Source organism: Schistocerca nitens, chromosome 8 (assembly GCF_023898315.1).
Source record: "Schistocerca nitens isolate TAMUIC-IGC-003100 chromosome 8, iqSchNite1.1, whole genome shotgun sequence".
In the NCBI taxonomy this organism is placed as follows: Eukaryota; Metazoa; Arthropoda; class Insecta; order Orthoptera; family Acrididae; genus Schistocerca; species Schistocerca nitens.
In genome coordinates, this window is record NC_064621.1 from 66,623,484 (window position 1) to 66,646,986 (window position 23,503).

At 43.1% G+C, this 23,503-nt stretch overlaps 1 protein-coding gene across 1 annotated transcript in view; it reads right to left on the reverse strand.

The window, feature by feature from the left end:
• LOC126199389 (sodium- and chloride-dependent glycine transporter 1) overlaps positions 1-23,503 on the reverse strand; it is a 629,023-nt gene that overhangs the window by 186,457 nt on the left and 419,063 nt on the right. The window contains exon 5 of the mRNA XM_049936308.1: positions 23,116-23,248. Coding sequence (XP_049792265.1) covers positions 23,116-23,248 — 133 coding nt within the window. The remainder of the gene's footprint in view (positions 1-23,115; positions 23,249-23,503) is intronic.

The following is a 23,503-nucleotide window of genomic DNA, read 5'->3' on the forward strand; positions in this document are numbered from 1 at the left end:
TTCTAAGTTCTAGGGGACTGATGACCACAGATGTTACGTCCCATAGTGCTCAGAGCCATTTGTATGATAGGGCCAAGAAACTGAGTTAACTGAAAAATGTCTGGGGATAATTGTTCTCAAATGTATATGTCTTCCTTCACATACGTGTCAGTGAAGCTTGTATATGTCCTCCCATATGTTATGAAGACCTAACTAGGAACATTCACAACCATTTTAAAGCTAGTGATAAGAGACAGGACAATTGTATGAATTTCAAAATTTTTAGGTATCAAACTTCATAAATTGCTGCATCCATCACAGACGAGATGGCTACCTTTGTGGGCCGTTGTAGTGGGAATTTTAGAACAGTGGAACGATTTGCGTCTCTATTTTGACTCTAAAATACCTAGAGGAGAGGCTGGCTGCGGCCGAAGAAATTCACCGATCCTCCAATGACAATTTTTTAAAATTATGTCATTTATTTTTGGCCCATATTTTACCGAACTTCACAGATTTAAATAAGCATTTCCAGACCACTGAAGTTGTTACTCTTTATTCACATGTACAGATGGTAGGATACAAGGATCTGTAGCTTTGCTACATGGGCTGGCAGTACGTCGTAACCAACAAACTGATTGACATTGACCTCAACAATAGCTCAAAGTTTCTTCCTGACAGCCAAATGTATTTAGAAGTTGAAGTTCTGAAGGCAACTCAGAAATCAGAAATATATAATGAGCGGGATAACGTGAAAGGTTTTTACCGCAGATGTAGGGACGTTCAGAATCGAAAAAGAGATGTAACTTTCATGATGATTTATTGCCATTGCTTGCTAAAAGAGCTCTTTCATTCAAAGAAAGAGAAAAAAGCTCCCTCTCTTATTCTTCATGTCAAAATTGCCAAGAATAGCCCCTAGATGATGATAACCATGTACAACGGATCGATGATGATTGGAGGAAACTTCCTATCGTAAAAATAGACAAAAATATTAAGAACTGTTCAGAAATGGACTATTTTGGGGGGAACACTCTCAACACTAAAACTTTATTTGTTGAGAGAGAATTCTCAGCCCTACCAGAGTTCTCGCTCTCGTGTTTATCCCTTTCCACATTCAAATGCTGACTGCGAAAGAATTGTTAGTCAGATGAAGCTCGAAAAAGTGAAAAATAGGTATAGGCTCGTTACTTCCACAGTGAATGGATGTTTGCTTGCCAACTAGTGTGTGAGGTGCAGCATCCCATGCAAAAACTTTGTTCCTATTGAAAACATGCTCAATAGCATGAAGAAAACACAGTTATATTTGCGGCCGTCCATTTCCACATCTTCTGTTCCTGACCTTCCAGGGGAGGAAGATAATGATTATGATGATGCACTTCATTTTTAAGTCTTCATCCAAGATAAGCAATTTTTATATAATTTTATGAACCATATTTAATTTTAATCGAGTGTTTCCTAATACAAAAATTAAAAATCAATAGCATTAAAATGTGGAGAAGTTCACGTGAAATAATCGAACACGCCTATTTTTTAACGTGGTACAAGTACGAAGCCCCGACCAAGGCCGGCCACGAGTTCTTCCCAAGGCACTGCAACAATCACAATAGTGTTCTAATTCCGTTAGTCTTGAAGATAAGCATGTAAGTGAGACAAAGGTTAGAAAAGAATTGCAGTTTGTTGGGAGTTGCTAAATGCTTTCATTGTGAAATACTGGATGATTATAGGATAGGTCATTTGCGCTCCATTTTAAGCAGAAGCAAGTTTTTGATGCACCTCATTATTTCTGACGTCAAATCTCCTGAACTATTTGCTGTACAGTGATATTATTTTTCACGTGCATTCAATGATATATGTAGCTACTACATGCAAAATGTGTTGCGAACGGCCGGCCGGTGTGGCCGTGCGGTCCTAGGCGCTTCAGCCTGGAACCGCGTGATCGCTACGGTTGCAGGTTCGAATCCTGCCTCGGGCATGGATGTGTGTGATGTCCTTAGGTTAGTTAGGTTTAAGTAGTTCTAAGTTCTAGGGGAGCGATGACCACAGATGTAAAGTCCCATAGTGCTCAGAGCCATTTGAACCATTTGTTGCGAACGACATTAGTAGTAAATAAGTGATAAATTAAAATGTCACGCCTGATGTTCAAGTTTTGCTGCACGCCATTGTAAGGAGAAGCTAGATTTTGACACGTCTAAAAAGTGTCTATCGCGTCATACCCCCATCAACTGTATGTCGTGCAGCGATATAATTTTACAGGTGTATTCAGTGATATATGTAGACACTGCCTGCAAAGCGCGTTGCGAATAGTATTAGAAGTTAAAATGTCTTGGCAAATAATGAAGTTTGACCATATGAACAGCGAAGATGTACTGAGCGATAAACTTTTTTTCGTTCGGTCGTTTTGCTGGGGGCTGTCAGCGAGAAAAAAATTTCGTAGAGGTTTGAAGTCATATGTGAAGATTTTTGAAAGTCGCTACGTGTTATCGTGTTAAATTACTCCAAATGAGTAGATTATGGCAGCATGTTAAATTTTGAAATTCGGTCAATAACTACACGAAACTTATTGTAGCCCCTGGAAGCCGTTAAATGAGCCACCTGCAACAAACAATCCTGGACAAACACCCAAAAACTGTAGATATGTACGATTCCTTAACGAAACATACGAGAATTTCGATACATTTGTGCGATCCAGTAACGCTGTAAGTTTTGTAATGCAGAGGCCAGCCAGACTGATTTAATAAGGGACCTTTCATAAAACTGATCTACAAACATTATGTTGGCAACACCCCCACATATACAGGTCTCTGGTCCGAGGAAGAGGAACTCCTAGCTTTTAGCAGTAACGACTCGGTGAATACACCAAACAACTATAAAAACTTAATGACACGAGCAATATCATCCATTCCCTATGGCAGCCACTAACGACCGACTATTAAATTGAACTGTTGGATCTGTGGCGTGTCTGGCGCAGAGCGCCCTATCTTTGACCTATTTGAACTGCATGTTCTATGTCTCTCTCGGCGCGCAACTTGTGTACTGCCATGTTTGTTTTTTTTTTTTCTTCTTGCTTCATCTCTAATAAATGCATTTTCGATATTACCGATCAGCATTAAATGATAACCACAGTGATGATCCCGACATCGTCGTCGTATGATCGCGAGTTACTTTGTGCTTCTCTTCATCATTAACGGACTTCGTGGGCCAGTCCACGTAGTCTTCAGGACAACAGATCTACCAGTGTCATCGGTGCTAGTGCCACACATCCTATTAACTGTGCTTGTGAACACGAGTAATCAAGTGTACCTAATGCGCGTTTGGTTAAAAGTGAACAATTATCTACGCCCGACCACACTGGAGGCCACTTAACCGGCCCGACATGGCTATCGTCAAGTGCGACAGCCCAACAGCGGCCATAACATGGACACTGCACGCCACCTAATCACATTGTGAACGACGGATATTGTGGTTTAACCCTCAGCTACGCAGTCTCCTTCGGTTTGGTTTGATGTGCCGCCGAAGTTCCAGAACTGTGATTCGAACATTTGTGTACAGGTTGCACATTCTTATATGCCTAGTATTGCAGCACCCCCTCTCCCCCCCCACCCCCCCATCCCCGCACGTCGTCTCGGCGACGTCGGTCGACTCGACCGCGGCGGTTTCCGTGACCGTCACTCAGTGGTTACACCACGACCACCTGCCACCTTCTTTCGTAACGGCGCCGACTGTTCCACACGCGCCGGTTACTGGGTCAGCGCCCCCCCCCCCCCCCCCCCCGCCCCACCCTGTGGCTGCACCGCGACCGCCTCCCGCCTGCTGTTGCAATGGCACTGGCCGTTATACCCGCGCCGCGTTCGTCATCGGGCCTGCAGTTTGGACACGCCGTGCCGCCATTTGCACCCGCACACTCCACACTGTGTGCTACATGCAGCCGCGCCCACTCCCCGCTCGGGCGACGCACCATCTACCGCTACTGCACTTCCGGTGTCGGGGACGTCCTGCTCCGCTCCCATGAATCTCCGTCTTCCAGTGCTGCCTCAACAGGTGTTTCCTAAGCTGCCTGCTTTGCAAAAAGATAACCCAAAGACTTGGTTCACATTAGTGGATCACCTACTAGATATCCATGATATTTTGGACGACGACGCACGTCTTGTCTTCCTTGTGAATCACCTCCCCATTCATCCAGACCCCTTCAGTGATCTGCTGCTCTCACTGCCCGCCTCGCACAAGTATTCAACAGCAAAAGCATTGCTCATTGAGCGCCTTTCTTGCCACACGGCGGAGGCTATCCGCCACATTACTCATGACGAGCATCTTGACGACCGCACCCCTTCACAGCTTTGGTGGCGCCTCCGTGCATTAATTGATGATCAAGCATTACCTGATGCCACCCTTTGGACATTGTGGATGGTCAAAATCCTTTGGATCTACAACTTCATCTGCTGTCTCACATCGCCAACCCACTCGAGATTCGTTTACGCACGGCTGATCGAACTTAGGCTACCATTCGTCACCGACACCGCCTGTCACAGACGACTCCTCCATCACCCCTGCACCTTCGATTCCGTGCCCTGGTGGCAGAGGCCAGTGCACCCAACTCGGCACCTCAGCTGACAGGAGTTGCCACCTAGTGGCCTACAGGAAGTACTGCCTGCTGCCTCCCATCAGCATCCAACCTCACCCAAGTAGCAGCCCAAGCGGCTCCCAGCCCTGATGCAGCCAGCTGCAACCCTCTCCCTCGCCACACCGCCTCGCCTCCCATCCTACACACTGTGCTGGTACTGTGCTACTTATGGGGGTGCCGCATACAACTGTCACACACCTTGCACCTGCCCAAACGATTCCGGCGGGCACGTCCCTCCACGTTCCGTCGTGGTGACTACCTCTGACGCCACACCACTCGCTTCAGCAGTGCGATGCCTCTACGCCACTGAGTTGTCATCAGGCACTCGCTTTCTCATTGACACCAGTGGCGACGTCAACATTATCCCAGCCCAGCTTGCAGGCAACATGCTTTCACCTGCTAACCTCACTTTGATCGCTGCAAATCATACTCCTATTGCGATCCTTGGCTCTGTCAAGATGTCACTTCGCCTGTCGCCAGTCTACAACTTCCCTTGGACTTCCCATGTCGCTGACGTGGATGAACCTGTGATAGTGTTGCACTTTCTACACCATTAAGAACTTTCACCATACCTGCTGGCCGCTGCACTCCACCACGCATCTGGTTCTACTGTTCCGTGCTCGAACAAGATCAGCACGACTTCGCACTCCACCTCCTTGGCTACGCTTTCCACATGTGCATCAGTGCTCGAGCGTATTACTACATGGCTCTCTGATTTGTCGGACGTGTGCACACAAATAGACGAACTCCACTCCCAGAACATTGTGTTACACACCTGCATTGCCTATGCCTTCACTGAATTGTCACATGCATGGTGTACGATACATCGCCTATCTGCAGAACAGCAATGAGATGAACCAACACACGCATCTACTGCGTCTTCTCACCAGTTTGCTCCTGTGTTGAGCATTCCACTTCCTGCTGCCGTTTTCACGTCGCTGTGGACGAATCTCCAGGACGCACCTGCTCACGCTACTCTGGATTCCTCGCGCCGCACGGCTACTGCACCACGCCTTTGTTCATTGACTACAGCCAATGCTTCACCTATGCTGCCCCAATCCGGCAAGGTCAGTGAACTGACATTGCATCCGGACCCTTCCTGACTCCTCTTACCCAACTCCCTTCACGAGTATTGGCCATCAGTAACGGCACTTGTCACAGGATTCGCACCGCCTGTATGTTATAAGGCCAGGTGCCTTAACATTTCCAAACTTCTGCGCGCCAAGGAAATTGTACAGGATCTGTTGGCTTTGGACATGCTCTGCCCCTCCTATAGCAACTGGTCTTCACCTATTCACCTTGTTCCTAAAAAGGACGGCACATTACGCATGTGCAGGGACTACAGGACCCTTAATGCACGCACCATTATCGATGACTACACCGTTCCTCATAGACAGGATTTCACACAATTACTACATGGTTCTAAGTTTTTCTCTGTTTTAGATTGTTCCAAGGCATGTCATCAGATCCCTATGCATCGACTGGATATTCCAAAGACGGCCATCATCACACCCTTCGGCCTATTTGAATACTGTTACATGCCTTACGGATTTAAAAATGCTGCACAGACGTGGCAGCGGTTGATTGATCCCATTTTGCTACCTCTGCCATTTGCTTATGCTTACTTAGATGATACACTGATCTTTTCCTCCTCTGCTGAGGAACATCAAGTTCACCTTGATGTAGTCTGTTCAGCCCTCACTGCCAATGGTTTGGTGATCAACCATAATAAATCTCAACTCTGTTCCTTGTCTGTTATGCTCCTAGGCCATACTGTCTCTGCTGATGGCCTCCGACTGACGAGTTCTTGTGTCGAAACCATACTTGATCTCTCTCTTCCTGAAGATTGCATTCAGCTCTGTCCTTTTCTGTGTACGGCAAACTTCTACTGCCGCCACATTCCTAAGGATGCCTGTGTCCAATTGGCCCCCACTGACGTCCTTTATGGCTAAAACACCATGCGGGAGTGTAAGTGGTCAGCTTATGATCGTGAGCTTCTCACTGTTTTTGAGGCGTCACTTCCATAGTGACCTCAAGGGCGACCTTTCACGATCTACTCAGATCAAAAGCCTCCTGTGGATGCTATTCGTAATCTGGCTAAGAACCTTCTGCCGAGGCTTTTCCATCATTTGGACCAAATCTGCCAGCACTCTTCTGATGCATGTTGTATTTGCGTCACAGAGACCTATCCTGCATCTGCGTGCTAACCGCACCGCTGAACTTGGAAGAGCTCGCCTGACTTCAGGCTGAAGACGATGATATACAGTGATTAATTTTGGACAACGAGTCATCGCTTCCTGTCCAACTCAACATCCTACATGGGTTGATGACCCCACTCCTTTGTGACATATATATATATATAGGCACTCCCTGCCCCCTGGTCCCTACCACTCTTTGGCCTAGGGTCTTTACTGCTTTGCACAGCTTGGCCCACCCGGGAACGCAAGCCACAACAAGGCCGGTTACTGAGCACTTCAGCTGGCCCGGTGTGAAGCACAACTGCCACACTCGGACCCCCGCGTGTGTACCTTGCCAGCATAGCAAAGACGGCAGGCACGCTCGGCCTCCATTAGGCAAGTTTGACGTTCCAAGAGGATGCCTTCGACACATCCACATTGACATCGTCAGTCCCCTCCCCCTTCCGAGGGTACAGATACATCTTATCAATTGTCGACCGCGTAACCCGCTGGGTCAAGGCAGTCCCTCTTGCCGACATCACGGCCGAGACCATCGCTCGTTCTTTCATATTCACCTGGGTTCCACGATTTGGTTGTCTCTTTCTGTCAGAAGTGACCAGGGACGACAGTTTGAGTCCGTCCTCTTTGCACGGCTATGCGAAGTCTGCGGTGTTGCTAAATTCCACACTGAAGCCTACCACCCGCAGGCGAACGGCCTGGTCAAACGGTGGCACTGCACCCTCAAGCCCGCGCTTATGTGCCACGGCAGCCTATTGTCCTAGGCGCTCCCTTGGGTCCTGCTGGGCATCCGCTTGGCACATAAAGAAGACTTGAACGCATTGCTCGCTGAGATTCTATGTGGTGCGCCCCTCCTCCTTCCAGCAGAGTTCGTGGAGGTCTCACCATCAGCTGATACTATGGACCTTCTGGCTCTGGCTGAATGGGTTCGTGTGCACGTCACACGCCTCCGCAGCCCCCTGCCTCGCCCTCATTCCACCCCACCTGTGTTCATCCACAAGGACATTGCATCTTGTGAATTTGTGATGCTACGCGACGACTTCGTGCGAGAGGCCTTGCAACCACCTTATTCGGGGCCTCACCGAGTGTTACATCAAGGTATGAACATCTACATGGACGAACACAGACTGTGTCTGTTCATTGCCTGAAACCGGCGTGGTCACTCTCCAAATTGCCTTCCGACGCTTCCATCTGCCTGCCGTCGCTGCCGACTTGCCCTCTACCTACACCTCTCCACCTACGCAGCAGTTGGCGGCACGGGATTCTTGTGCAGCGCAATTTCCGACGCGCCTACTTCTCGCGCCGGCCGCCGCCTACAACAACCGCGCTGACACGAGGATTACGATTTCTAGTGATGAAGCTTCCGACCTCCATGCTCAGCACTGCTGAGGGGGGGGGGGGGGGGGGTCTCTTAGGCGTCTCTGGCGCGGAGCGCCCTATCTTTGACTTAGACCTCTTTGAACTGCTTTGTTCTTTGTCTCTCTCGGCACGCAACTTGTGTACTACCATGTTTTTGTTCTTCTTGCTTCATGTCTAATAAATGCATTTACGATTTTTAAAGTGTGTTATTACCGATCAGCATTACGTGATAACCACAGATCCATATCTAGAAACAGACAACAGTCACACAAAATTTAATTACATAAACAAAAAATTTCCAAACATTGAACTAACAGCTAAGAAACCGAAAACAAATCGGTAGCCAAAAATTACCGTAATTGAAGATTATTCACTGACAAGCATATTACAACCACAAATAACACAACGCACTACACTGGACGAATCCAATGCGACAATACCATTACTCACAATCGAATTACAAAAACATAAATCAAACACTCGGGTGGAATCGAGATATTGCCATACAGAAGTAGCCACATCCTTGATCTTTTGGTTCTCCTTCATTATAAAATTAATGGCACACCATACCGTTATGTGAATGAATGAATACACACAGAAACTGAATGCATACACAAGAGCCAAGAGTGACACTCCGCTTTTAGTCATGCCGTTAATCATAAAATTTCTGAAAACTTATTTTTGTATTATACTTGTTAAGAAATGCAAACAAAAGCTCTATTAAATAGGCCAAGAATAACCTCTTCTGCTTTTGAATTTTTTATTGCTTGTTCTAAGATCCACAATCCTTCATGGCAAGCAGAAATTGCGTCATTAAATAAAATAAAACAGATACCGGTAACTCGAGTTCTCATTTTCTCGGAAAAACTCCTGGCTATCTTATTCTCTGGCACTACAGGTAGGCGCTTTTCAATTTTTAACTTTCATGCAGTTAACTACTGTCTCTGAAGCACTGAGCGGCTACATTGAATCAAATTAAGAATCTGCAGTGTTGCAACACGATTCCAAATGCACAACTTTTGCTTCAGTTCGCCAAGTGAGTCAGTGAAATCTTCGGATTTTTGGCAACTGGAAAACCCGGAATAATTTACGCAATGGCCTGAAGCAACCAGCTGTGTTCATCTGGTTGATTTTAGCTTTTGCATTGGTTCTTTAATCCGGTAGACTCACTTTCTGAAAATTCGACGATGAGGCGCCAGAATAAATTAAGCCAGCATTAAACTCTTTCTGTATCAATATTCATTTTCGCACTGTTCAAAAATGGTTCAGATGGCTCTAAGCACTATGGGACCTACATCTGATGTCATCGGTCCCCTAGACTTAAAACTACTTAAACCTAACTAACCTAAAGACATCACACACGTCCATGCCCGAGGCAGGATTGGAACCTGCGACCATAGCAGCAGCGCGGTTCCGGACTGAAGCGCCTAGAACCGCTCGGCCACACCGGCCGGCTTGCGCACCGTCGTCATTGTTGGGAGTTGACGGCAGTCACCAATTTGGTGTTTAGTTCTTTGCGACTGTGCACTGTTTTAGGCCAAGTGCGATAGTACCGTATCTGAAAGTTTGCAAATCTTACAATCTGTGCACTAACTAGCCTCAAAGGTTTTCAAACACGATAACCTGGCTTCAAAACGAGATTATTACAAATCCTTTGCAGGCACTGAAATTCTGTCAAAAGCAAAGCCTCCTGATGCAGACAAATCATCGATTGAAACTTCCTGGCAGATTAAAACTGTGTGCTGGACCGAGACTCGAACTCGGGACCTTTTGATTTTGCGGGCAAGTGCTCTATCATCTGAGCTACGCAGGCACGACTCACGCCCCGTCCTCACAGCTTTACTTCTGCCAGTATCTCGTCTCCTACCTTCCAAACTTCACAGAAGCTCTCCTGCGAACCTTGCAGAACTAGCACTCCTGTAAGAAAGGATATTGCGGGGACATGGCTTAGCCACAGCCTGGGGGATGTTTCCAGAATGAGATTTTCACTCAGCAGTGGAGTGTGCGCTGATATGAAACTTCCTGGCTGATTGAAACTGTGTACTGGACCGAGACTCGAACTCGGGACCTTTGCCTTTCGTGGGCAAGTCTCTACCAACTCAGCTACCCAGGCAAGACTCACGCCCCGTCCTCACAGCTTCACTTCTGCCAGTAACTCGTCTCCTACGTTCCTAACTTCACAGAAGCTCTCCTGCGATCCTTGCAAAACTAGTACTCCTGGAAGAAAGGATACTGCGGACACATGGATTAGCCACAGCCTGGGGGATGTTTCCAGAATGAGATTTGCACTCTGCAGCGGAGCGTGCGCTGATATGAAACTTCCAGGCAGATGAAAACTGTGTGTCGGACCGAGACTCGAACTCGGGACCTTTGCCTTTCGCGGGCAAGTGCTCTCGCAGGAGAGCTTCTGTGAAGTTTGGAAGGTAGGAGACGAGGTACTGGCAGAAGTGAAGCTGTGAGGACGGGGCGTGAGTCGTGCCTGCGTAGCTCAGATGGTTGACGTGAGAACAGCGTGGTACAAGGTAGTCAATAACATCATCAGCACTAATGAGAGTCTCTTTGCCATCGGTTTAAGTGACACAAACCTCTGCAGCAAATGCAACCTCGTTGATAGTGTGCCTCATCGTTACACTTGTGGAGATCGGATTATCAACTGGAGGTGGACCAGGGAGAAAATTGCTCAAATAACAAGAAGTTCAGCAAACAATGTACCGACTAACATTTTCTTCAGACCAGAGGCAAGTTACTACCCTCAGGCAAAAAATAACGCAGAGATTTGGTTAATGGGCAAATATACAAGTTATGTTTTTAACAATATTGGGAGCGATGAACATATTGAATACAAGATGTATATGGAAAATGAATTCGAGAAAATACTCAAATATCAGAATCACAATACGAAATATGGTAACATGCTCCGAATTGTCTTCAACCGAATGGGTATAAGTTAGGAACTGGATTCCTAGTAGAGAGGGAATGGACTGGGTCACGTTCTCGACCCTAACCTCACCTGCAAGTCACACACGAAAAATAAATCAGTAGTACAGCAGATACAAGAATATGGCGAGAAACATCTGGTGTCTGATACAAAGGAAGATCTTGAACTCCCTATAGATGCGTTTAGAAGGCTGGAACTGACAAAAATAACAAGGCAGTGAAATATTTTGCGATGTCGCTGCTCGGGACTTCTCTTCTGCCCACGTAATTTACCCTGGAAGGAACACACATCAAGGATTTACTGAATGATTAATTTGGGTCTGGGAAATGATGATGAGGAACCTCAGGCTGCAGAAGGAGAAAATGTGCATGCTGAACTGCCACCAGTTGAAGGTGACAGTGAAGGTGCTAAATTGTGCTACTGCTAAAGACTCATTTTTTGAATGCTGTAATTTATGACTGCAATTATCTGTCACCTTATTTATGTCATTTCATTGTAGCCATTTTTGTTACTTTTTTTGGTGATAAAAAAAAGATGGTAGAGACTTGCCTGCGAAAGGCAAAGGTCCCGAGTTCGAGTCTCGGTCCGGCACACAGTTTTAATCTGCCAGGAAGTTTCATATCAGTGCACACTCCGCTGCAGAGTGAAAATCTCATCCTGGAAATCGTCGATTCTTCAGCAAATTTTTCAAATTTATACGAGTTGTCAGTAGCTATTTTACATCAGCACTGAAATTCCCAAGACATTTCAGTATTTCTCCCGAAGTTTCAAAGTATTCGTCAACAGATGACAGACCATACAGAATTTTTGTCAATTTTCATTGTACGCTTCCACATTTCATCAATATCAGCATTACCTGAATCCATGATCAAGATTTTTGGAAAGTTTCTTCGCTTTATATGCAAAAGCGTGCGGTTATACAGCAGTACTACATTAACAATGCTTCAAAGCTTTCTTTATTTACTGCTTAGCAATTTCGAAGCATGTCAGCCTGTCGAACGCGCGGCTCCTGGCGATATGCAGGGTGAACATTAATAAAATCGACAAACTGCAGGGGCAGATTCCTGACTAGAAATGGAGGAGGAAAGGTCCTATGAACCTGTGTCCGAAAATGCATCGTTGCCACGATAGGTGGCGCTGGCGAATGACAGTTCCTCTGATCGCGTACCGTGTGTTGCTTGTGTGTGGTAGGATGTGTGATTGACGCATGTCGGGAACAAGCCGAGATGGTGTTTGTGCGCGGCCAAGCAGATGGAAATGATCTAGAGGCAGCAAGGCATACCAAAAAAAGTATCCTCATAGACACCAACCACATCGGTAACATTTCAAACCTATCTTGGGCGTTTGTGTGGTCATGGGTCCTTACAGACAGATGAAGGGTGGGGAAGTGGTGGACGGCGCGTACACCAGATCTGCAGGACGATTCTACAGGGTAGTGAGACAAACCTTAGTGCAAGCTCTAGGCAAGTAGCTCGTTGAAATATTTTACCAAAGTGCGATTATGTGTATCCCGTATGACAACCACTACTATCCCTGTTAGCTGTAGCCCCGTGGAGGACACTTTGTTGTGATGTGGTTTCGATGCTGCTGTGTACGGTTTGAGGGACGATTTGCTATCGTTGCACGCACGGCGTCCATTTCCGCACACATGGTCATAGGAACCTTTTTCCTCCATTCGCACTGCAGTTTGTCGGTTTTATTAATGAATGTTCACTATGTATATCGAACCACACGACTCTGGTGGGAAGAATTATGCTAAAGGTTTCGTGCGTTGCCAAGGGAAATTTTTTTATCATTTTCGGTTGTGAACAGCAAGGAATGAAAGCGTAGCAGTTTAGAGTGCCGACAGTCTCACGTGGCAAAATCTAATTCCTCGGTTATGTAGCGAGGAAAGTTGTCTGAAATTTTGTTGGGACTTCGGGCTGCTTCCAAATAAGGACAGCAGGAACTGTGTGGAATGTCATAGTCTCAATTTCACGAAAAGGTGCGGATGCTAATTTTCCTTTGCAACTGTATTGCTTCTAGTGTTACAAGAGAACAGTAGTGGCTTGCATTCACTTTCATTGTTGGGCTCCAGATAAAAAGTTAGTAAACTAGATAACGGAATTGTTCTGAAGTGTTCCTTATGCAACCTTCATTTATGTCATACAGCATAAACATATTCTTAAGATAGTAAATATGGTAAATATGCAGTTATAAATGTAATCCACGTTATACTGTAGCTAATAATAAAATATATACAAATGTGAACTCATCACTTGTGTGTGTGTGTGTGTGTGTGTGTGTGTGCACTATTGTTGCTGGTTTTCGGTGTACTTTTGTAGGTGTGTTAGGTAATGCTGTAGGGACAAATTTTATAGAATAACTTTATGGGGTTTCGCGCTGTTTGGGTTCATACCGAAGTTCGTCAGCTCTCCTTCTGCTGATATTCGTATTTCTTCTAGTTGTGTTTCTGTAGTCTGATTATGGTGTAAAAAGAAAGTGGTGTAACTGTGGGAGGAAGGATGTGGATTACTTATACAGTAGCTGTGCACGTCTATTCTTCTGCCTGGCAAATATGTCAATTATTCTATTGTTGAAGTTTGGAATTTCACTGCTTCCCTCCTTATGAATGGAACAGACAGCCAGTGAGTTCAGCCTTTACTGACCCATGCTGTTTCTGAGGAAGGTTTTAATTCTTTTTAAAATCCTGAAATTGTGCTCTGTTTCTGCTGTTGAAATAGGTGTAGTTAGTGCAATTTGCAATGTTTTGTGTATTGCAGTGAACGATTCTTCAAAGGAATGTTCCATAAGAAAGGTGAACAGTTCACAGACCGATGTAATGACTTTCAACATATCATTGCGTTGAATCATTGACAGTTCATTTTTCATTTTATTATGACAAATAAAGGGCCTGTAACTTAATAAAAAAGTAGTGACTAAAGTGAGTGGGAAATATTCTTTGAAAGAAGCAAACTTTTGGATCAATAATGCCGAAGCTACTGAATACGTGAGGGTTTTGGAATCTTCCTTTCGGCTGGTTGGTCACAGTGTCACACACGTCTTTGGTATCTGCTGTCAGATTATGTTCAGTGCTATATTTCGAACGTTTTCCTGGAGGAGCAAAACATTCATGTTCACAAACTCGATACCTTTCAATGTTCTCTCGTTTCTCAGAAACAGTCGACTCAAAACTTTCTCTATGTCTACAAATGCTAGAAACGGAAGTTTGCCTTTCCATAATCTATCTACTAAGATAAGTCGTAGGGTCAGTATTGCCTCACGTGTTCCAACATTTGTACGGAATCCAAACCGATCTTCCCCCAGGTCGACTTCTACCAGTTTTTCCATTCGTCTGTAAAGAATTCGTGTTAGTACTTTGCACCCGGGACTTATTAGATTAATTGTTAGGTAATTTTCACACCTTTCAACACTTGCTTTCTTTGGGATAGGCTTTATCATATTCTTATTGATATCTGACGGTATTTCGCCTGTCTCGTACATCTTGCTCAGCAGATGGTAGAGTTTTGTCAGGTCTGACTCTCCCAAGGCTATCAGTTGTTCTAATAGAATTTTGTCTACTCCTAGGGCCTTGTTTCGACTTAGGTCTTTGTGTTCTGTCAAACTCTTCACGCAGTATCGTATCTCCCATTTCATCTTCATCTACCTCCTCTTCAATTTCCGTAATATTACCCTCAAGTACATCGCCCTTGTATAGACCACCTATAAACTCTTCCCACCTTTCTGCCTTTCCTTCTTTGCTTAGAACTGGTTTTCCATCTGATCTCTTGATATTCATACAAGTGGTTCCCATTTCTGCAAAGGTCTCTTTAATTTTCCTGTAGGCAGTATCTATCTTACCCCTGATGATATATGCCTCTATATCTTATAAGGGGCGTTCAGAAAGAAACGAACCGGAGGCATAATTACAGACACCAGTACCTGTATGTTAGAATTATTGACCCTCGCTGTTGAAACACTTGTCCCACTGTGACACAAGGTGGTGAATGGATGTCTCATAAAATTCCCGGGGCTGCGGTGTGAACCAGTTCCTCACGTACAGCTGGACGTCGTCGTCCACACGAGGGCAGAAAATGTTATGCTGACGTGCTTCTTTGACCACGATGCCCCCCTTCTGATTCACTTCCTGCAGCAAGGGACAACAGTGAACGCCCAGCGTTGCTCGCAAACCTTGACCACCCTTCGCCAAGCGCTCAAATCAAAACGACCAGGCGATCTCACTCGTGGGGGCAATGAAAAGCCTCATACGGCCAACACAGTCGCGGCACTCCTGCAGAAATTCAAATGGGGGGGGGTTCTCGGACCTCTCTCCCTGTCATTACGCTATTTCTCGTCCCCTTAAAAAGGCTCTGAGGGGAAAACGATTCACCTCGGACGACGACGTCCAGCTGTACGTGCGGAACTGTTTCGCATCGCAGCCCCGGGAACTTTATGAGACAGCCATTCACAGCCTTGTGTCACAGTGGGACAAGTGTCTCAACAGCCAGGGTCAGTACTTCTAACATACAGGTACTGGTTTCTGTAATTATGCCTCCGGCTCGTTTCTTTTTGAACGCCCCTTATACATTTGTCCTGTAGCCATCCCTGCTTAGCCATTTTGCACTTCCTGTCGATCTCATTTTTGAGACGTTTGTATTCCTTTGCCCGCTTCATTTACTGCATTTTTATATTTTCTACTATCCCTCGCCCTTTTACCTACTTGATTCTCTGCTGCCTTCACTATTTCGTCTCTCAAAGCTACCCATTCTTCTTCTACCGTATTTCTTTCCCCTGTTCTTGTCAATCGTTCCCTAATGCTCTCTCTGAAACTCTCTACAACCTCTGGTTCTTTCAGTTTATCCCGATCCCATCTCCTTAAATTCCCACCTTTTTGCAGTTTCTTCAGTTTTAATCTACAGTTCATAACCAATAGCTTGTGGTCGGAGTCCACATCTGCCCCTGGAAATGTATTACAATTTGAAACCTGGTTCCTAAATCTCTGTCTTACCATTATACAATCTATCTGAAATCTTCCAGTGTCTTCAGGCCTTTTCCACATATACAATGTTCTTTCATGATTCTTAAAGCCAAATGTTAGTTATGAATCATTTATACTCGCCGTGTATTATAGAAATCACATACGGAAATAAACTGTAATAATCGTATGGTTGATACTGTACTAGCAAAGTCATTTGTATTAACCTTATAACTTCTCCACAATGACTTGTAGTATACTCTATTAATATTTTTTATCTCCTCTTTATTTTCTGTTGACTTGTTCTTTATCTGTACAAAATGTGACAGGACCAAAACCAAAAGTAAATGACGAAGTAAGAGAGGTAAAATATGGGGCTGCTCCTTTTGAGATGTAGGACTTCAAAAAGGAGTAAAATTTGGTGGGATCTTTCTCAACATTCTCTACTCTAAAATGTCTCTGAAACTAAGTACCAGTATCGTACACTGTAGCGAACAGCAACACTGCGGTGAAAAGATAAAAAACTTTAGAAGTAGTTTGGTGTCATTTGACAAGGTATTTTTTGTGACATCTGTTGGTCAACCTGTAAACTTGAAAGGGAATATTAATTTTTATTGTTGGCTGCACCGGAAATTGGCTTAATAGGAAGTGAAAGTTCGTTTTGTATTTTTGCAGTTTTTATGGTCTCCAAAACTTTTCATGTAGGCAGTTAAGTTACATTAACTCACACAGTTGCACTACACTGTTTCTTACAGTAACGTGTCTATAAGAAGTATCTAAATAAATATTTGTTACTTTTTTATTTTTCTGTAACAGTATTTTGTCAATCTTCTGTCACATATTTACAATAAATGAGCTGAATAGAAGTGCCTTACTTCATTATTCACAATTCAGTTACCGTTGCATTCGTGTGTGTAACATCCACAAAATAAAATAGTAATGAAACTATATTTATTTCATCGAGGTGTTAAAATAGTCAAAATGTATAATATGTTCATTTTTACAGTATCTCACTGAATTATAAACATCTAAAACTGAACAAACAGTACCACAAGTGGAAGATGTGCTTTGGTGGTGTTCAACCATTTTTCCGAACTTCACTGTGACAAACTGATGCTGCACTCACTGCTGGTCTTTCGCTCTTTAGGATGAAAGATGTTACAAATTCAGCGAAGTAAAAAATTCGTATATGTCATATGCTTATTTACATATAAAAGTCAATTTACGGATTTTCGTTTCTGTGAACCCACGTGCGCCAGACACGTCTGATCAGAAATTCTAGATTTTAATATTTTATCGTTTGTGTAGTTTTCACATGATCTTCCATTGGCAATGTCCAGACTTGTGTGTACCATGATTTAGTGTGTAATTTCGAACATCTGAAAATGCTGTGCAAAATTCATAATACACTGTCAATTGTAAACTTAATCTGTGCTTTATAACTTTTGTCAACAGTATCATCATTCAAGACCAATTATTTCATAATTTCGTTGATTATTTATGCGAAAACATATATTTTTGAGAGTTTTCATATGCTTATGTGTTCCTGTGCTTGAAACATTTTTTTGCATTAATATACCAGATTAAAAAAAGGACATTCACCCCAAATTTAGGTGTAAAACTATGCAACTAAATCTATATTTTTGAGAATTTTCAGAAGTTACGAGTTTTGTTCATAACATACCACACATAAACAAGATTTGTCACGTACAGTTCCTGCATCACATATTGTAACCATTGTAACTAACATGCCATGTTGCACTTACATTTGTCTTATCTGTGCTTACTGTAAGTTAACGCTATTTTATTTTTGAATTTGTTAGAAAACATACGGGTAACTTCAATAAGATTTCAGTAAATGAATAGCTACTAGCCTAGGTTTTCCGGTTGTCATAACAGAAATTTCTTTTTGAGTGTTGATCACTTAAGTTCTTGTGGCATAATAGACACAAAAATTAAATGAGAATCAGGAATCTTAGTTTAAAGATATTTGTTTTGCATCAGCCACAGCGCAGCCCCACTGTGGATGCTGTTCTTGAGCATGGGATGAGTTATTTGATATTTTGTAAGCAGCTGGAAATCGCCTTGGCTACTGTCAAGTGATGAAGCTGCTACAAAAGGGTGTGTCTGGAGGGCTACTGAGCTTCAAGTACAGCAGATACCAAGTATCCTGTGGGTACTGCCTCCTGTAATTGGCATCTCAATTGTAAGTCTAGGCTCTGTGTGCTGGAGAGTGTTACACCTATCCTCCTAAAAACAAGTCTGAGATGCTGTCTTCCACTGAACTGAAACTCAGCCAGTGAAACTCACTTCACTTGTTGGGAAACATGCTGCATTCCCTAGCAAAGAGGGGCAAATGCAAAAGGATTGGGGTCTATTCATCATGAGCAGTTTAAACGTAGGGTTTGTAATGGTACCCCTTAGGAAAATGGCAACAAGGTATGGAAAGAATAGCCAGGTGCACTTTGTACATGTGTGTGCGTGTGTGTGTGCGCGCGCGCGCGCGCGCGCGTGTGTGTGTGTGTGTGTTTGTGTGTGTGTGTGTGTGTGTCTGGGAGCCTCATTCAACATAATGAAGAGGCTGTCCCAGCCTCAGTCACAGATTGTCAATGAAGCTACCAATCTGCAGCATCGTTGCTTTCTGGTTCTTATTCGAATGGAAGGCTTGAACTGAAGACATCAAAGATTTTGTGACAATCTAGGCTGCAACTTGCTAGACTTGCACTGTAGTGTTGAGAACTGTACAATCCCAGTAAACGGTTCCGCTGTGCACTACACTTCAGAGGTTGTTGCCAAAGTAGTTGAGTGCGTGTGGGGTGTAAATTTTTTTTTTTTTTTACTCCCATATAACGAAAGCTGTTGGAAACCGAAAAGTATTAGTGTAAAATCCAAAGAAACGTCCTCCCCCCCACCAAGCGTTAAAATCCTAATTGTTAACTGCCACATCATTTGCAAAAGTCCGATAATTTGAAACGCTCTAAAAAGCAATGAAACTCACATAATGTTAGGTACAGAAAGCCGGTTAAAACCAGAAATGAGATTGTGGGGAAAATTTAACTGTATGTATCGAAGGGATAGGCTAATGAGAAATGTATTTGTCACAGTAGACGAGAAACTCAAACCTACTGAGATAGAAATTGAAGCTGCGTGTGAGACTGTTTAGGCATGATTCAGTATCAAGGGTGGGCATATAATTATCACTGAATCTTTTGATTGATCACCTGACTCACCCCCTACCCCCAAAGATAACCTCAGTTAGCTGGTATGTAACTTCCCCAATTATACTGTGATCATCAGAGGAGACCTAACTCAATAAATAATCAGTTGGGAAAATTACAGTGCTTTAAACGGTGTCGTGACAAGACATGTTGCGAAACATTATTAAATACCTTCTCTAAGAACTGCTTAGAACATCTAGTTTGGAATCAAACTCATGATGGAAATACACTCGATCTAATCGCGATAGACAAACCTGACATTTCTGAGGATGTCCACATAGAACCATGAGGCAGCTCTGGTAATAGTGATAACCAAAGTACAAAGGGCAACTAAAAAAAGTAGAAAGCTAACTGATAAAGTGACAGTAATGACATATCTCAATGAAGAACTGGAAGTATTTAGCTCTTGACAGGAGCGGATAGAATAATTACTGTTGTTCAGTTTTAAAAGAACGGTTTATCAGTTACTTGATAGACTGTAGCTACTAGAATAGTTCATGACGTGAGTAATTCTCCATGGTACACAGTCATTGTAAATATACTTCCAAACGAACAGAGACTAGAGCGTAACAAATATAAAACAAAGTCAAGGACCATAGATAGAGACCGCTGACTTAAATACATTTAGCTGTCAAGAGAGCAGTGTGTGAACCCTTCAGCGACTACGACACCAGAATATTATTGAAAGATCTCTCACAGAACCTAAAGAATTTCTAAGCATATGTATAGACTTTTGGGTCACGAAAATTAATGTCCAGAGACTTATGGACGTGGGTAGCAAAGCAAAAGGAAAAATGCTGAATACTATTATTAAATGTTTCTTTACAAAGGAAAACCCAGGAGTATTGCTTCAAAGGTGAATAAAATAGAAATTAGCCAACTGAAAACGACGTAAAACTGAACAAAGTTCCAGGAACTGGCAGAATCCCGGTCAGATTCTATGCAGAATTTGGAGATGAGTTCACTGTTATTTTAACCGTAACATACCACAGATCCTTACAGCAAAAAACCGTATCCACTAGTTGGAAGAAAGCACAGGTCACACCTGTTTACAGGAAACGTGGCGGATGTCCAAAATCCTTGGCATCTATTTGTCGTAGAATCTTGGAACAGATTCTGAGCTCAAATGTAATATGATGTCTCAAACAGAATAATCTCATTCACATTAACCACCATGAATTCTAAAAACATTTAACCTGTGAAACCCAACTTCCGCTTTCCTCACATGAGATCCTGAAAGCCATGGACCAAGGAAGTAATGCAGACCCAGTATTGCGTATGATCGAAACTACGATCGTATGGGGTATTTAGCGATATTTTTGACTGTGTTGCGGATTTCTTGGTGGGGAGGACACAGCATGTTATCATGGATGGAGAGTCATCGAGAAATGTAGAGTTAATCCAGGTGTGCCCCAGAGACGAGTGCTGGGATCCTTGCTGTTCATGACTATATTAATGAGCACATGATGCAATTACCTGTAACGACATGTCTGAAAAAAGCTGCAAAAGTATTGTCAGATCTTGATCAGATTTCAAAGTAATGCAAAGACTGGAATCTTGCTTGAAATGTTGTTGTTGTTGTGGTCTTCAGTCCTGAGACTGGTTTGATGCAGCTCTCCATGCTACTCTATCCTGTGCAAGCTTCTTCATCTCTCAGTACCTACTGCAACCTACATCCTTCTAAATCTGCTTAGTGTATTCATCTCTTGGTCTCCCTCTACGATTTTTACCCTCCACGCTGCCCTCCAATACTAAATTGGTGATCCCTTTATGCCTCAGAACATGTCCTACCAACCGATCCCTTTTTCTGGTCAAGTTGTGCCACAACCTTCTCTTCTCCCCAATCCTATTCAATACTTCCTCATTAGTTATGTGATCTACCCATCTAATCTTCAGCATTCTTCTGTAGCACCACATTTCAAAAGCTTCTATCCTCTTCTTGTCCAAACTATTTATCGTCCATGTTTCACTTCCATACATGGCTACACTCCATACAAATACTTTCAGAAACGATTTGCTGACACTTAAATCTATACTCGATGTTAACAAATTTCTCTTCTTCAGAAACGTTTTCCTTGCCATTGCCAGTCTACATTTTATATCCTCTCTACTTTGACCATCATCAGTTATTTTGCTCCCCAAATAGCAAAACTCCTTTACTACTTTAAGTGTCTCATTCCCTAATCTAATTCCCTCAGCATCACCCGACTTATTTCTAATACATTCCATTATCCTCGTTTTGCTTTTGTTGATGTTCATCTTATATCCTTGTTTCAAGACACTGTCCATTCCGTTCAACTGCTCTTCCAAGTCCTTTGCTGTCTCTGACAGAATTACAATGTCATCGGCGAACCTCAAAGTTTTTATTTCTTCTCCATGGATTTTAATACCTACTCTGAATTTTTCTTTTGTTTCCTTTACTGCTTGCTCAATATACAGATTGAACAACATCGGGGAGAGGCTACAACCCTGTCTTACTCCCATCCCAACCACTGCTTCCCTTTCATGTCCCTCGACTCTTATAACTGCCATCTGGTTTCTGTACAAATTGTAAATAGCCTTTCGCTCCCTGTATTTTACCCCAGCCACCTTTAGAATTTGAAAGAGAGTATTCCAGTCAACATTGTCAAAAGCTTTCTCTAAGTCTACAAATGCTAGAAACGTAGGTTTGCCTTTCCTTAATCTTTCTTCTAAGATAAGTCGTAAGGTCAGTATTGCCTCACGTGTTCCAGTGTTTCTACGGAATCCAAACTAATCTTCCCCAAGGTTGGCTTCTACTAGTTTTTCCATTCGTCTGTAAAGAATTCGTGTTAGTATTTTGCAGCTGTGACTTATTAAACTGATAGTTCGGTAATTTTCACATCTGTCAACACCTGCTTTCTTTGGGATTGGAATTATTATATTCTTCTTGAAGTCTGAGGGTATTTCACCTGTTTCATGTTGAAATGTTAGGAACCTTAAAATGCTGCATATCACAAAACAGAGAAACGTAGTATCTAACGACTAAAATATCGGTGAGTCGCAGCTGTGATCACTCGACCCATAAAAGTGCCTGAGTGGGGCAATTTGGGGTGATATTAAAATGAATGATCACATAGGCCTAGTCATAGGTCAAGCAAATAGCAAACTTTGGTTCATTATTAGAATATTATGGAAATGTAATCAGGCTGTGAAGGGGATTGCTTATGAAACATTCATGGATATTGTTCAAGTTTGTGGGATCCCTACCAGAGAGGACGAATGGGGGATATTGAATGTATACAGCAGCAGCACTAATTGTCGCGGATATGTTTTACCAATGCGAGAGCGTCATGAAGATCACGATGAAACTGAAGTCGCAAAAAGCTTGAAAACAGAAGTTACGTGACGGAGGGTGGACACAAAGAACGTTCATAAACATTGGAACAAGCTTTGAAAGTATCACTTTCACATACTGTGTCACTTGTTACGTTGTTCTTGCCCTTTTATGTGTACAGTTTTTGAAATGTCGACATGAACATTATATCTACACTGTACTCGAGGATACGTATGAGGTATGAGATATTTAATATTTGGTTTTATCACTAACAAATAAAAAAATATCGCGACATTTGGTACGATACTTGCAGTTAATTAACAACATATATATATACGTTTCTCTGAAATGTTTTCTTATTTTGGTGATAATCTATATTCATGATCTCATGCTTGAAATACACAAGGACATCAGAGTACAGTATTCTGCCGATTTTTTGTGGCCTTAAGAAAGAAATGAATGTTACAACAGAATACTTCGCAGTTGACTGTAAATTACAGTACTAACTACAGAAAACAGGTAATCATGCTGAGGGGCTGGGTTATATTTCACACATACGTACCTTCCCCGATGATTGCACCCCTTTGCACAGGCACAGGAAGACAATTACCCACGCCATCAGAAGGCATGTCGCCATGGACAGTCGAACTTCACCAGTGTACTCAATGCCATCCGATAGCCCCAGAACATAATTTCTGAAATGACGACAGACATTAAAACAACATCTGCCGTATTTTTCAGGAATAAGTGCATCTAAATAAAGCGAAAAATTAATTGTATTACACACATAACGTCAGTTATTTGTAGTCGATAGCTGAAGGAAACACAGAAAAGAAGAAACAGAGGAACAGCTTTGAAATTGAAGAGGAACTGTCTTAAAGATTAAGATACTCCTTGAATATATGATTACATGATCATTGTTCATTTTTTCTAATAACAATGCAAATGTT